This window comes from Nerophis lumbriciformis, linkage group LG06 (genome assembly GCF_033978685.3).
Source record: "Nerophis lumbriciformis linkage group LG06, RoL_Nlum_v2.1, whole genome shotgun sequence".
NCBI lineage: Eukaryota > Metazoa > Chordata > Actinopteri > Syngnathiformes > Syngnathidae > Nerophis > Nerophis lumbriciformis.
In genome coordinates, this window is record NC_084553.2 from 27369581 (window position 1) to 27381767 (window position 12187).

The 12187-nt window shown below is 39.1% G+C and overlaps 1 protein-coding gene across 6 annotated transcripts in view; it reads right to left on the minus strand.

The window, feature by feature from the left end:
• mical2a (microtubule associated monooxygenase, calponin and LIM domain containing 2a) overlaps positions 1-12187 on the minus strand; it is a 99087-nt gene that overhangs the window by 47619 nt on the left and 39281 nt on the right. For 5 of the 6 annotated variants that reach the window (XR_009815621.1, XM_061964014.1, XM_061964015.1 and 2 more), the window contains exons 2-4: positions 11275-11644; positions 3764-3971; positions 225-341 (exon numbers count right to left, since the gene is read on the minus strand). Coding sequence is in view for 5 of the 6 variants with exons in the window: in XM_061964014.1 (XP_061819998.1) it covers positions 225-341; positions 3764-3971; positions 11275-11535 (586 nt within the window). In the remaining variant the exon portion in view is untranslated. Of the gene's footprint in view, positions 1-224; positions 342-3763; positions 3972-11274; positions 11645-11964; positions 12020-12187 lie in introns of all 6 variants that reach the window. The other variant, XM_061964011.1, reaches the window with a different exon arrangement.

Consider the following 12187-nt stretch of genomic DNA (forward strand, 5'->3'; position numbering starts at 1 on the left):
TTAAGGGCAACGACTAAGCTTCAGCAGCGGGGGAAAGAAGTATGTCTATATTTAGGCGAGGCCCTTGTTGTTATCAGCGTATTGATATTACAGCTGCAAAGTCAACGTGGGAGGGGCAGGTCAAGTTGCTTCTCCTGCTGCCGTCACACAAAAGAGCGTATTATTAAGGTGACAGCTTCTCTATCTTCTCCTGTAGCTTGTTATTGTTTGGATGGGGGGCGTACTTTCATTTTCCTGGTTCTCGGGAGGCTCCAGCAGCTTGACAAACTCCACATTGATGTGAAATTCCACTCCAACGATAAGGGCCACCTTCAACAGCATGAGCTGCAGCTGCCTGATACCTATTAAGAAACAGTACAGTGGATTCAGTCTTTGAGTAAATGTTGAATTCATTTAAAACACATTTTGAGGGGGGGCCTCCCCTGCAATGTGGCAAAAGACTTCAAAGGAGATGCAGCCTGATAAAAAATTAAGAAAAACATATTTTTTAAAGCTGCTAAGATAACTTCAGTTGTTCATAAGGCAAACATTTCTACAGTGAGAGAGTCCACAGAGACTCAGATGAGCATGACACAATACAAAATATGCTCCAGGAAAGTAATATTCTCTAATGTTACAGGATTCTCCAATAACAGCCCTTTATGGGCTATGTTGCAAGAAGTTTTCATTTCCATAAGTTACTGTTCAGCAATATTTTGTGTTGTTTTATGAATGTCAATGAGTGTTGATGAATGTGTTCTTGTTCAGTAATGGTTTGGAACATTGTACTCTTTATGTTAATTGTAGATTGCATCATCTTTAGTTTGCTACTCGTGTCCTCAATTTTCGATGTTGTCGAAACTGTATGGGTTTTATTAATTGTCCAGATATTGTAGTCTTTGACAACAAGTGTTTTTTCTTCTGGTCCTCCATTCAGCTTGATGTAGATTTTGCAGTTGGCACTCCAAGTGCCCTGTATTTTCCCTGGTTTCCTCAAGTCGTGTGCTTTTTTGGCGATGTCAGCGTTGCAATGACTGAGGTGCTCATTCATGAACACATTTGTACCCCTTAGCTTGTTTCGGCAGTTTGATTTAAAAAATTATGTTGGTGAATTTATCGATGATGACTACTGGTGTAGTATTGCTGTTTCTTTAATAGAGTGGAATGCATGTGTCGCTGGTGAAAATTTCGACATATCAACTTCCTTTGATTGCATAAAGTTTACCGCTTGTTGCTCGTTGGAGACAACATCCATTTGATCTAGTTCTCCTGCTGTCATCTGCTCTGGTATAGGACCTGGGAGTAAAACGAAGCCGGTCACAATTACATAATTCGCTTGTGTGTTGTGATCCATCTCATAAACAGAAATCTTCAGAGCGGTATTGTCTTCTTGGAGGACCTTCATATCTTGGCGCAGTGTTTTTTTTTCCTCTCTAAGATTCTTTATTTCATCTCTGAGAGTTCCTATATTATCACAAAACTCTTTTCGAGATGATATTCTGTGATTGTACACTTTCTATACATTTAAATGTTTTCCATTATCATCATCTGATTATGGGTTTACAGAGATTCGTTCAGTGGCCTAGGAGTCTTGTTACTTAAATTGTGTTTAATTGCGATTAACACTTAGTCATATTTAGCTATCATTATGTTTTTCAATCGTGTTAATATGATATCTAATCTCTAACGTTATTGTCTCTGTATGTCTGCGACTCAAGAGTTTCCTCGCCCTGTTGATGATGTGCTTGACTTGTTGGGGTTGTAAAACAATGGTCAGGTACACCCTGAAGTGGAAATTGATTCGTCTTTTGGGCATGTTTAGCAGACGTTGATAGGCTCCCATTGAAGGCTCCCATTGTAGTTGTAAGGAGCGGTGAGTAGTAGCAGAATCCCTGCTTCTCATCTTTTCTCCGCAGCAGAGACTCCACCGCTCCCAGCTAACATTTTGTTTTCAAAACGCTCTGATGGCACTATTGATAAAAGGTAGTGATAAATCTTCTTTGATCATAGCAGTTTGTTTACAAACAAAGAAGCTTAACCACACAGTCTTGCTGCAGCCACAGCTAACATTAGCAGGGAAGATGTTAAGTTAAAGTTAAAGTACCAATGATTGTCACACACACAAGGTGTGGTGAAATGTGTCCTCTACATTTGACTCATCTCCGTGTTCACCCCCTGGGAGGTGAGGGGAGCAGTGGGCAGCAGCGGTGCCGCGCCCGGGAATAATTTTTGGTTATTTAACCCCCAAATCCAACCCTTGATGCTGAGTGCCAAGCAGGGAGGTAATGGGTCCCATTTGGTATGACTCGGCCGGGGTTTGAATGTTAGCAATTGAGCAAGACATAACATTAGAGCTTCACCAAACTAAACTGGAGAACAGCCTGCATATGAACACTATATCAGCATACCCAATGATTGAAGTCAAACTGATGTGCAGGGTTTCCAATATTTTGCTCCTTATATTGTGCTGGTGTACCATGAACTGGATAAGTGGGTGTACAATAAGCATGAAACGACAACAATGTCATGTTGTTACTTATAGTGTGCTGTAATAATGTGCAAAAGTACAAGGCCATAATTAGACTGGTTGCTATCACAATGCTAGACTAAACAATTATTTTCCTGTCTTGTTACAGGATACAGAATATACTGAAAATGTATGTTATACAGTGGAACCTCAATTTACAAACTTAACTGGTTCTTGAACAGGGCTTTTAAAAAGAAAAGTTCCTATAGTGAAGCACATTTCTCCATAAGAAACAATGTAATCATGAATAATGGGTTGCAGCCTTGACAAAAGTCCATATTTTAGTGAAGCTGTGTACACTTTGAACACATTATAAAGTATCAAACAAACATAACAAGTGGGTGATGGATCAACCATCTTTTGATTAACGAGCCAAAACGATGACATGTATGCACTGCTCTGCCAACACGAGCACACACAAAGAAGTCTCTTTGGTGCCCTCACAAACAATAAGAAATCACAAAACTCCTTAACTTTAACAAGCAAATTGTTACAATAATAAACATTTTAAAAAGAAAAATGACTTTAAATTATCATCGGCAAATGAGCAGCTGACAAGAGAGGTAGTGTTTTTTTTCCTCCGCTATGTCCGCTTTTTGGCATCTTTTTGCAGAAAAGTCTGGTCTCATCACAATTAAAAAGTTGCTGTGGTACAAAAAACGCTTCGCCAATCTCTTCAATACAAGCAAGCACAAAATGCCTGCCAGCAGGACATAAAATGCACGAATGAAGCGTTCATACACAGAGACGTGGTTTGTGCACTAAGAAATGATTCGCACACATAGGCATATTTGGCTCGATCTAATAGTGAATCGAAATGTTCGCAAAACGAGAGGGTAGTAAATCGAGGTTCCACTGTATTAGAGGCTAAAAGGCCAAAGGTTTACATCAACTACATTTTTATTCATCACATACAGTTTAATAGCATGTGATGAAATAATTCCTTGAAATGTGAATGTTGATTATTATTTAGAAAAATATACACAATTAAGGCAAAACATTTTCCCAAAAACAAGCCTAATGAATACAACAAGGCAACATTGCACTATATCAAAACTATTATCAGCAGCCAAGCTAGTGGTGGCCCAAAATTATTGAACTGTATTGTTTTACAGCATTTTACTCAATGCCATATTTGTGACGGCTTTTTTGAAGGTAGTGTAAAACTGTACTTAGAAGCAAAACATATAATACTGCACAGCATATCACAGCTGTCATTCACACTGACAACTGCTAATTACAGTAAGTACTACTTACTGATGTGATCTATGGCGCCGGCACAGAATTTGCCGTAAAACTTTTTGGCCCCGAGGCCCCTCAGGTCATGAATGGTGAAGGGCCAAAGGTGCAGCACATTATTCCTGGAAAAGGAGTCCCTCTTCTCGATCACCATCACCTTGGAGCCCATCAAGGCTAGCTCGATGGCTGTACGCAGGCCGCACGGACCTCCTCCAATGATGAGGCACTAGGAGGACAAATTGTTAATGAGTATTGTAGGGTGTCACATTGGTTAGATAATTAAGTGACATTTAGTTTATTTCCTAAAAAAGCTGCAGACTTAAATCACAGGCAGAGATTACCATTACCAGACACCAGACAGAGTCATAAAATGACATCATCAGGTCTCATTGAAAGAAAAAACAGATGAACAGTGAGAAGAGGTTGCCAAATTCCTTCATCACCACCGAGAACTGTGATTACAGGATTGTCATTATCAGAGATGTTGCTCATGTGTCAGCCTTGGCTGCAAAGCGCATGAAGTCACCTTGATTGAAGTTACGGCGTCTCTCTTGCCTTGGTTTTAGAGAAGGCTGCCCAAAAAAATGACATCAGCTTTTGGATGATAGATGAAAGAAGTGACGCAAGTCTGTCTGGATATCTATTTTCTTCTTTCCCCTCTAAACGTTTAAACATTAGAAGCACTGCATGTGCTTAAACCGTATAGTCTTTGTTCTTTTGACATTTCATGCAGAATAGAATGAATGTTGAAGTTTGTTCATGCTGGTGATAAAATCCACAAATAAATATGGACAAAAGGAGACACTTGGATATTGAAACCATTGAATTGGTCCATCGTCCTACTTTGCAGTTAACCACGATTTCTGTGGGGATATTAGTCTATTCACCCAGAAGAACATCTGGGTAAATGTATCTCCATGCCTGCCTACCTTAAATAAGAAGATAAAGTCAACAGCGAAAAATACATCACCTTTAGTCTCCCTGATGCCTCCTTGCTCCCTATAATGAAATTTGGACCGGCCAATTACCAGCAACGTCGGTAAAGATTTTCTAACTGGCGGATTACAAAGTGTAATTACTGTCACAAAGCAAAAGACCAGGCGCTATATTATGTGCTACATTTACACTAAGCGGAGGGTATCTCATGATTGACAAGTGGAATGGCAGTTTTCAAGTTCTCTTATTATGCAAATTGACTAATCAATGATGTTCTAACATTAGTGTGTCTTCTTAGAGCCTGTTTACGAGCAACAATTGTATCATCTCTCTCACTTGATGCTACACTTTTAATAAAAAAGCAAACGGCGTGGTTGTGATACCACTCTCACTTATCCCATAGTTAGATTAGCTCACCCACCACTTACAGAGAACAGTATTGAGGGAAAGGCTTCGCTACACATCTTAAAATAATGTCTGAAACGCTGTCAACTATCTGTCAGTCAGCTATAGAAATAGGAGCTGTAAGTTGTATCATTTTGTTCGCTCAAATGTGAGTGTAATGTTAGCACTGTAGCTCACATAGCTATGCTAGTGCTGCTAATGTTTGCGTCCTCCTGTCCCACTCCATAATGATATGTTGTTTTTAGTGCGGTCAAACGATTACATTTATAATCAGATTAATCACACTTTAGCAATTTCATTAATCGCAGTAAATTTAAACTTGCATGCATAATTAAAATTAACTTTAAAAAAGTACTGCAGTATTTTGAAACAAATGCAATGTTATTGTCAGAATGTCTTACAGGATTAAATGTTTTACTTGACTGTATGTCATTTATGTCTTTACAGTTTGCCACCGAGCACAACAGTGGGAGACATCTCACTCACTTTGCACGGACATATGCATTGACCTGACTGTAAAGCAACCTGCTCCCGCTTTCAGGTAACCATAAGGTAAAAAATGCATGTGCGGTCAAATTTGTGTGAATAATCTGCGTTTGTACATGATTAATGACGTATTTTTTTGCAAATAATTGTATGAATTAAAGGGGAACTGCACTTTTTTTAGAATTTCATTCACACAATCCTTACGCAAGACAAGCTGAAAGCACACGTATGGATTTCTTTTTTTTATGCATTTTAACTACTGTAACATAGTTTGCCCGTGGGTGCGACATATACTCCGGAGCGACTTGTGTGTGAAATTATTAACACATTACCGTAAAATATGAAATAATATTATTTATCTCATTTGCGTAAGAGACGAAGCAAATGGCAGCAATCGTCACACACATGTCAGCAATCGTCGCTCACACGTCAGCAATCGTCACTCACACGTCAACCAATAAGAATTTGGCGGGGGAGGGTCATGGCAGAAGTGCATTGTGGGTCATGGGATGCTAACTGCTATATGCTACTGCCGTAGATATTAAAATGGATCACATCAACATTGGCGGTAACTTATAAAAACTGAGAAGGACTGAACAAAAATGGCACCGAAAAGGAAATTATATACTGCAGATTACAAGCTGGACGTAGTGAAATATGCAGCAGAAAACGGCGATCGAGCAGCAGAAAGAAAGGAAGCGGCGCATACCAGCAGCGACAACGAGGAAGAAGATTTAATCGGATTTAGCGATCTGGAGTGACAGATTGTTTGGTAAACGTATAGCATGTTCTATATGTTATAGTTATTTGAATGTCTCTTACCATAATATGTTACGTTAACATACCAGGCACGTTCTCAATTGGTTATTTATGCGTCATATAACGTACACTTATTCAGCCTGTTGTTCACTATTCTTTATTTATTTTAAATTGCCTTTCAAATGTCTATTCTTGGTGTTGGATTTTATCAAATAAATTTCCCCCAAAAATGTGACTTATACTCGAGTGCGACGTATGTTTTTTTCCTTCTTTATTATGCATTTTCGGCCGGTGCGATTTATACTCCGGAGCGATTTATAATCCGAAAAATACGGTACTAAAAAAATGCGATCAAAAATCTGTTTAGAATGGAGCCCATGGGAGTCGCTCTACTCTGCCTGTATAGATAGCGCTTAAAAGAACATCCAAACACCGTCATCAAGGTTTTCTATACAATATGTAATTATGTATGTAATGTAGTAACAGGGACATTTATAATAACGCAATATTTACGTATTTTGTTCATTTTAAACATACGCGTTAATTTAAAAAACACGTCACGTTTGCTTTTTCCTTCAACAACATCACTAATTATAACTCACTGCAGACTTCATGAGAGCCAAAAATAAAACATCACTTACTGTGCAATGTCTGCTGTCACTGGGATGCCAATTGATAAGATGTTGATAAATTCCTGTTTAGATGAAGAATGACTCATAATCCTCGCAAAGAAAAAGAGGGGTGGAACCAAGCATCTTTTTGTGTCTTTCTTGCCATTTAAGTGTCTAAATTGGATGCCAAAATTGACCAATTTGTCTGATTATGTCCTCATCCTTCTACTATCAATGTGAGAGGCATTACTTATGATCTAGAATAAACTTCCACAAGCTCCAAGGCGAGAAACCAGCTCACCAGCCAATGACGTCAAAATAGCAGCACAAGCTAGCTAGCTCTCTTTGATCAGCTTTAAATAGTTAGTCTGCATTAGCGATTATAATAACAATCTCACTAATACTTGGTAAAAATCAGGTCACGAAATGTAAATGAAGTATTGTTGGTGGGTTTTTAATGGTTATTTAGAGGGCTTTATGGGCGGTATAGAGGACCTCCTATTGACTCCGCTGTAAGCAGACTTTTATTTATGTTTATTTACAAGTTAGAATGCATTTATTAAAATACATTCATCTTCTTGCCTCTCATAATAATGGTGACTGATGGGCAAAATTCCAAAAAAGTGCATTTCCCCTTTAAAGTGTTAACTTTGGCAGCCCTTGTTGTTTCATATGATGGTATTTGGTATCCGATTATATCTATTCAGTTGAAAAGGTGCAGCGTTACAACGAATAGGTAAAAAGTGGATAAAGTGCACAATAATAGAAGCACAGACGTGGACAACAACAACTTATTAGCATTAAAGCTCCAGACACATGACACAGAGTGTTCCCACTAGGGTTTAATAGGAAACACACTTCCAAGACACTATTGTGGGAAGTCTGTGATGTATTTTAAATCACTGAAAGATAGTATGATGTGAGACCTTTAAAATTTCACACTGTTTAGGTCCCTAAGAGAAGATGAGTCAGGGGAAAAGATGGCATCTGGTTCTTTACTTGTCTGTCCATTCCTGATGGAATAAAAAGCTGCAACATGGTCCAGTAAGATGCAATTAGAGGTATCCATGACAACATCTCGATGTTCAAAAAGCTGTAATTTCAAAGAAATGACTATACTATTGCTTTAATGTTGCAGTTACATTAAAAAAAGGTTGAGGTTAACTTACAGTCATGATGATGTACATTTGTGGTATGATCATTAAAGACCAGCACTTTTCCTATAAACCCATCTACTAGTTCCATTAACTAATATCAAACTTAAGATGGAGATACATTGCACAGAGCTTTCAACTAAAAAACAGGTGACGATGGCTGGAAAAGATGTGTGAATGGTAGTTATTTCCTTGGCAACAGTAAACGAGTCACCATGTTTTCCTCTTGTTCCACTGTGGTATGTGGGTGATGACACGATGCCAGAGGTTATCAGTAAGCATGATGTAAATTACCCACTGCTGCCAGCTAAGTAAAGGTTTCTTCTAACCAACAAGACAATATGTTTGTATTACTGTAGAACGCAATTGAACTGCAAACATCATGATCACATGCGCTCGCACTTTAAAGGGGAACATTATCACAATTTCAGAAGGGTTAAAACCATTAAAAATCAGTTCCCAGTGGCTTATTTTATTTTTTGAAGTTTTTTTCAAAATTTTACCCATCACGCAATATCCCTAAAAAAAGCTTCAAAGTGCCTGATTTTAACCATCGTTATATACATCCGTCCATTTTCCTGTGACGTCACACAGTGATGCCAATACAAACAAACATGGCGGGTAGAACAGCAAGGTATAGCGACATTAGCTCGGATTCAGACTCGGATTTCAGCGGCTTAAGCGATTCAACAGATTACGCATGTATTGAAATGGATGGTTGTAGTGTGGAGGCAGGTAGCGAAAACGAAATTGAAGAAGAAACTGAAGCTATTGAGCCATATCGGTTTGAACAGTATGCAAGTGAAACCGACGAAAACGACACGACAGCCAGCGACACGGGAGAAAGCGAGGACGAATTCGGTGATCGCCTTCTAACCAACGATTGGTATGTGTTTGTTTGGCATTAAAGGAAACTAACATCTATGAACTAGGTTTACAGCATATGAAATACATTTGGCAACAACATGCACTTTGAGAGTGCAGACAGCCCATTTCAGGCGCGCTAAGAACATATATTTTTCCACGATTTCATTACTCAGGTTAACCATACCTAAATAGACACAAAATACTGCATTACACAAGACTACCCGAATGTACTCGAATGATTGAAAAAAATAAATGTTTTTAAGCTAAATTATTGGTAAACACAGTTTATGTATAATAATTTACGTAAAACCGCGAGTAATGAATAAAGTTTTCATCAATTAATATATTCTGTAGACATACCCTCATCCGCTCTCTTTTCCTGAAAGCTGATCTGTCCAGTTTTGGAGTTGATGTCAGCAGACCAGGGAAGCTAGGGTCGATATTCTTCTCTTGATCATCTTCGGTGGCATAAGGGACGGTTGCCATCTCTGTCGTAGCATAGCTTTCGTCGGTAAAGTGTGCGGAACAAACGACTGACCATTTCGTCGGCTTTCCCCACAACCTCGTATTTTGAACAAATTTCGTCCAATTTCTTGCCACTTTCGCATCTTTGGACCACTAGTGCAACTTGAATCCGTCCCTGTTCGTGTTGTTACACCCTCCGACAACACACCGACGAAAGTGAGAAAATGGCGGATTGCTTCCCGATGTGATGTCACGTTGTGACGTCATCGCTCCGAGAGCGAATAATAGAAAGGCGTTTAATTCGCCAAAATTCACCCATTTAGAGTTCGGAAATTGGTTAAAAAAATATATGGTCTTTTTTCTGCAACATCAAGGTATATATTGACGCTTACATAGGTCTGGTGATAATGTTACCCTTTAAGCAAATCAAAACAACTGTCTGTTTCCACTGACATATCTTTCCACATTATCGAGGCTTTTTCCTGCACATCTGTTGAGTCAGCACATCCGCACTTCCTGTGTCACTTGTAACCCCACTGTCATGGAGGAAACGCCGCCCACATACTCTAACCGATATTGTCCACTGGTGAACATGAGCAGTAAACCACTATGAACCAGTACAAACAAGTCAATTTAAATGAAGTCATAACATATATTACATGAAATTATGCATTACAGTTCTCGCCAACAACGCTATATAAACACAAATCACAGACATGACATCACAGAGACAGTGAGTAAAATGTAGCGCTGAGGAATATCACATCTGTCGCTTTACAAGGGGCTGAGTTGACATAAAATAAGTCAAGAACAATGTAGTTGTCTCGTAAAAGTAGGTTGTATATATTTTTTGAAAGTACTATTATTAACAAGTACAGGGCAGACAGAAAAATTAACTACATGACCTCATAAAGACAGTTCCCGATCTAGAATTTAGACATCCATCCATCCATCCATCCATTTCTACCGTTTGTCCCTTTTGGGGTCGCCATCCATTTTCTAGCGCTTGTCTCTTAAGGGGTCGCGGGGTTCTGGAGCCTATCCCAGCTGCACTCGGGCGAGCCACCTTATCAAAGGGCCAACATTCACACTCACATTCACACATTAGGGACAATTTGGTGTTGCCAATAAACCCATCTCCAGATGCATATCTTTAGAGGTGGTAGAAAGCCGGAGTATCTGGAGGGAACCAACGCAGTCACAGGGTGAACAGGCAAACTCCATAGAGAAAGACTCCGAGCCCGGGGATCGAGCCCATGACCCTAGTATCGTGCTGCCGAATTTAGACACACTTTTTTTATGTTAACTTTGTTCCAGGCTGCACAGCAAATTAGAATCTGAATGTGTTTCTTAATTGTATTTTATTTCTAAAGCAAAGGAAGATTTGGGCCATTTATTTGTAAATTTAGTCAAATTTATTTCACATGTATTATTTAATGTTGCTTTATTGAAAAGCACAAACAAAAATATTTTCACTGTTCATTTGAAAAAGCATGTCTGACGTTTCTTTTTAAATAAAAATGTTATCTTTAGTTTCTTTCTGTTTTTAAGATAAACTTCTCCACTCTGTCTCTGCAACTTGTTAGGGAAATTACAGTTTCCAGTTGGTTTGCAAAGCAATGTAATTACTATTTGTTTTGGCATACATATATTACTTTGAGGTCATAAAACCTATTGCACACAACTTAAAAATAACACCGTCAAGTCTTTCCAGATTTGTACTATATCAAGCATATTTTTCATAGTGCAACCACACACATACAAGATAAACTATTTTTCCAGCATCAGAAATAATCACTATCTGGCAAGAATTACATACCAGTGTAAAACAAATAATTTATCCTACCTTGGTTCCTGCACAGGCTTGACCTTTCTGGTACTCCTTGTGGGACATCCTCTTGTCCAGTTTGCTCCATAGTGCTTTGGCCTTCCAGGAGGTGACATTAGCCTTCAGACTGTAGTAGAGGTTGCTGTCGGCAGGGTCCAGGTCCAGCTGTCCACATAGGACATTGAAGGCCTGCAAGGTTCCCTTACAGGTGGAAGCCTGGATGAAGTCCTCAAAGAGCTTCCCAGAGTTGTTTTCCCTCTCCTCCTCCGTCTCTCCCATCTCTCCAAGACTGTGGTGGATGCTTGGGTGTGCCGAGGCTCGTGCTTCTCGCAAGCGCTCTGCCAGATGTGGCTACACCCTGTGCTTGGCCCGCACCATCATGCCCCGTCTGAGGAGGCAAAAAACAGACTTATGTCATCTTGTGGCGAAGGATACAGAGACGCCTTCATTACATTACTGTGCTTAAGATGACCATATTTGGGTTAAAAAAAAGGCCTATTTTTCAATGAACCTGTAAAAAATAACGTATTTGCTTTAAAGGGGACTTATTAATGTTGTTACAACGTTGGACACTCGTTTTAAACAAAGCCAAGCATCAAATCATAAGGTTCATGATTTGGCCGTAAAGTTTTTTTTTTTGTTTGATGCCTCTGTTTACGGGGTTTTGCAGTCTGTCTACGTTGTGATGTTAGAGCAAGGTGGACATACTTATTTGGACATTAAGTCAAGCTCTCAGCCAGAAGGGGAGTAGTTCTGCTTCAAGCTGTGAGGAAACACAAAAAAGGTAGGATAAAGTATTGTTTTTATTTATTTGTGTGGTATGCGCATAATAACGCCAACGTGTGACATGCATTGACATACACGCTGCTAAAAGCAGTGTTTTTTATGCAGGTGAATTTATATAATGTTTATGAAATTTATTTTCGATCGT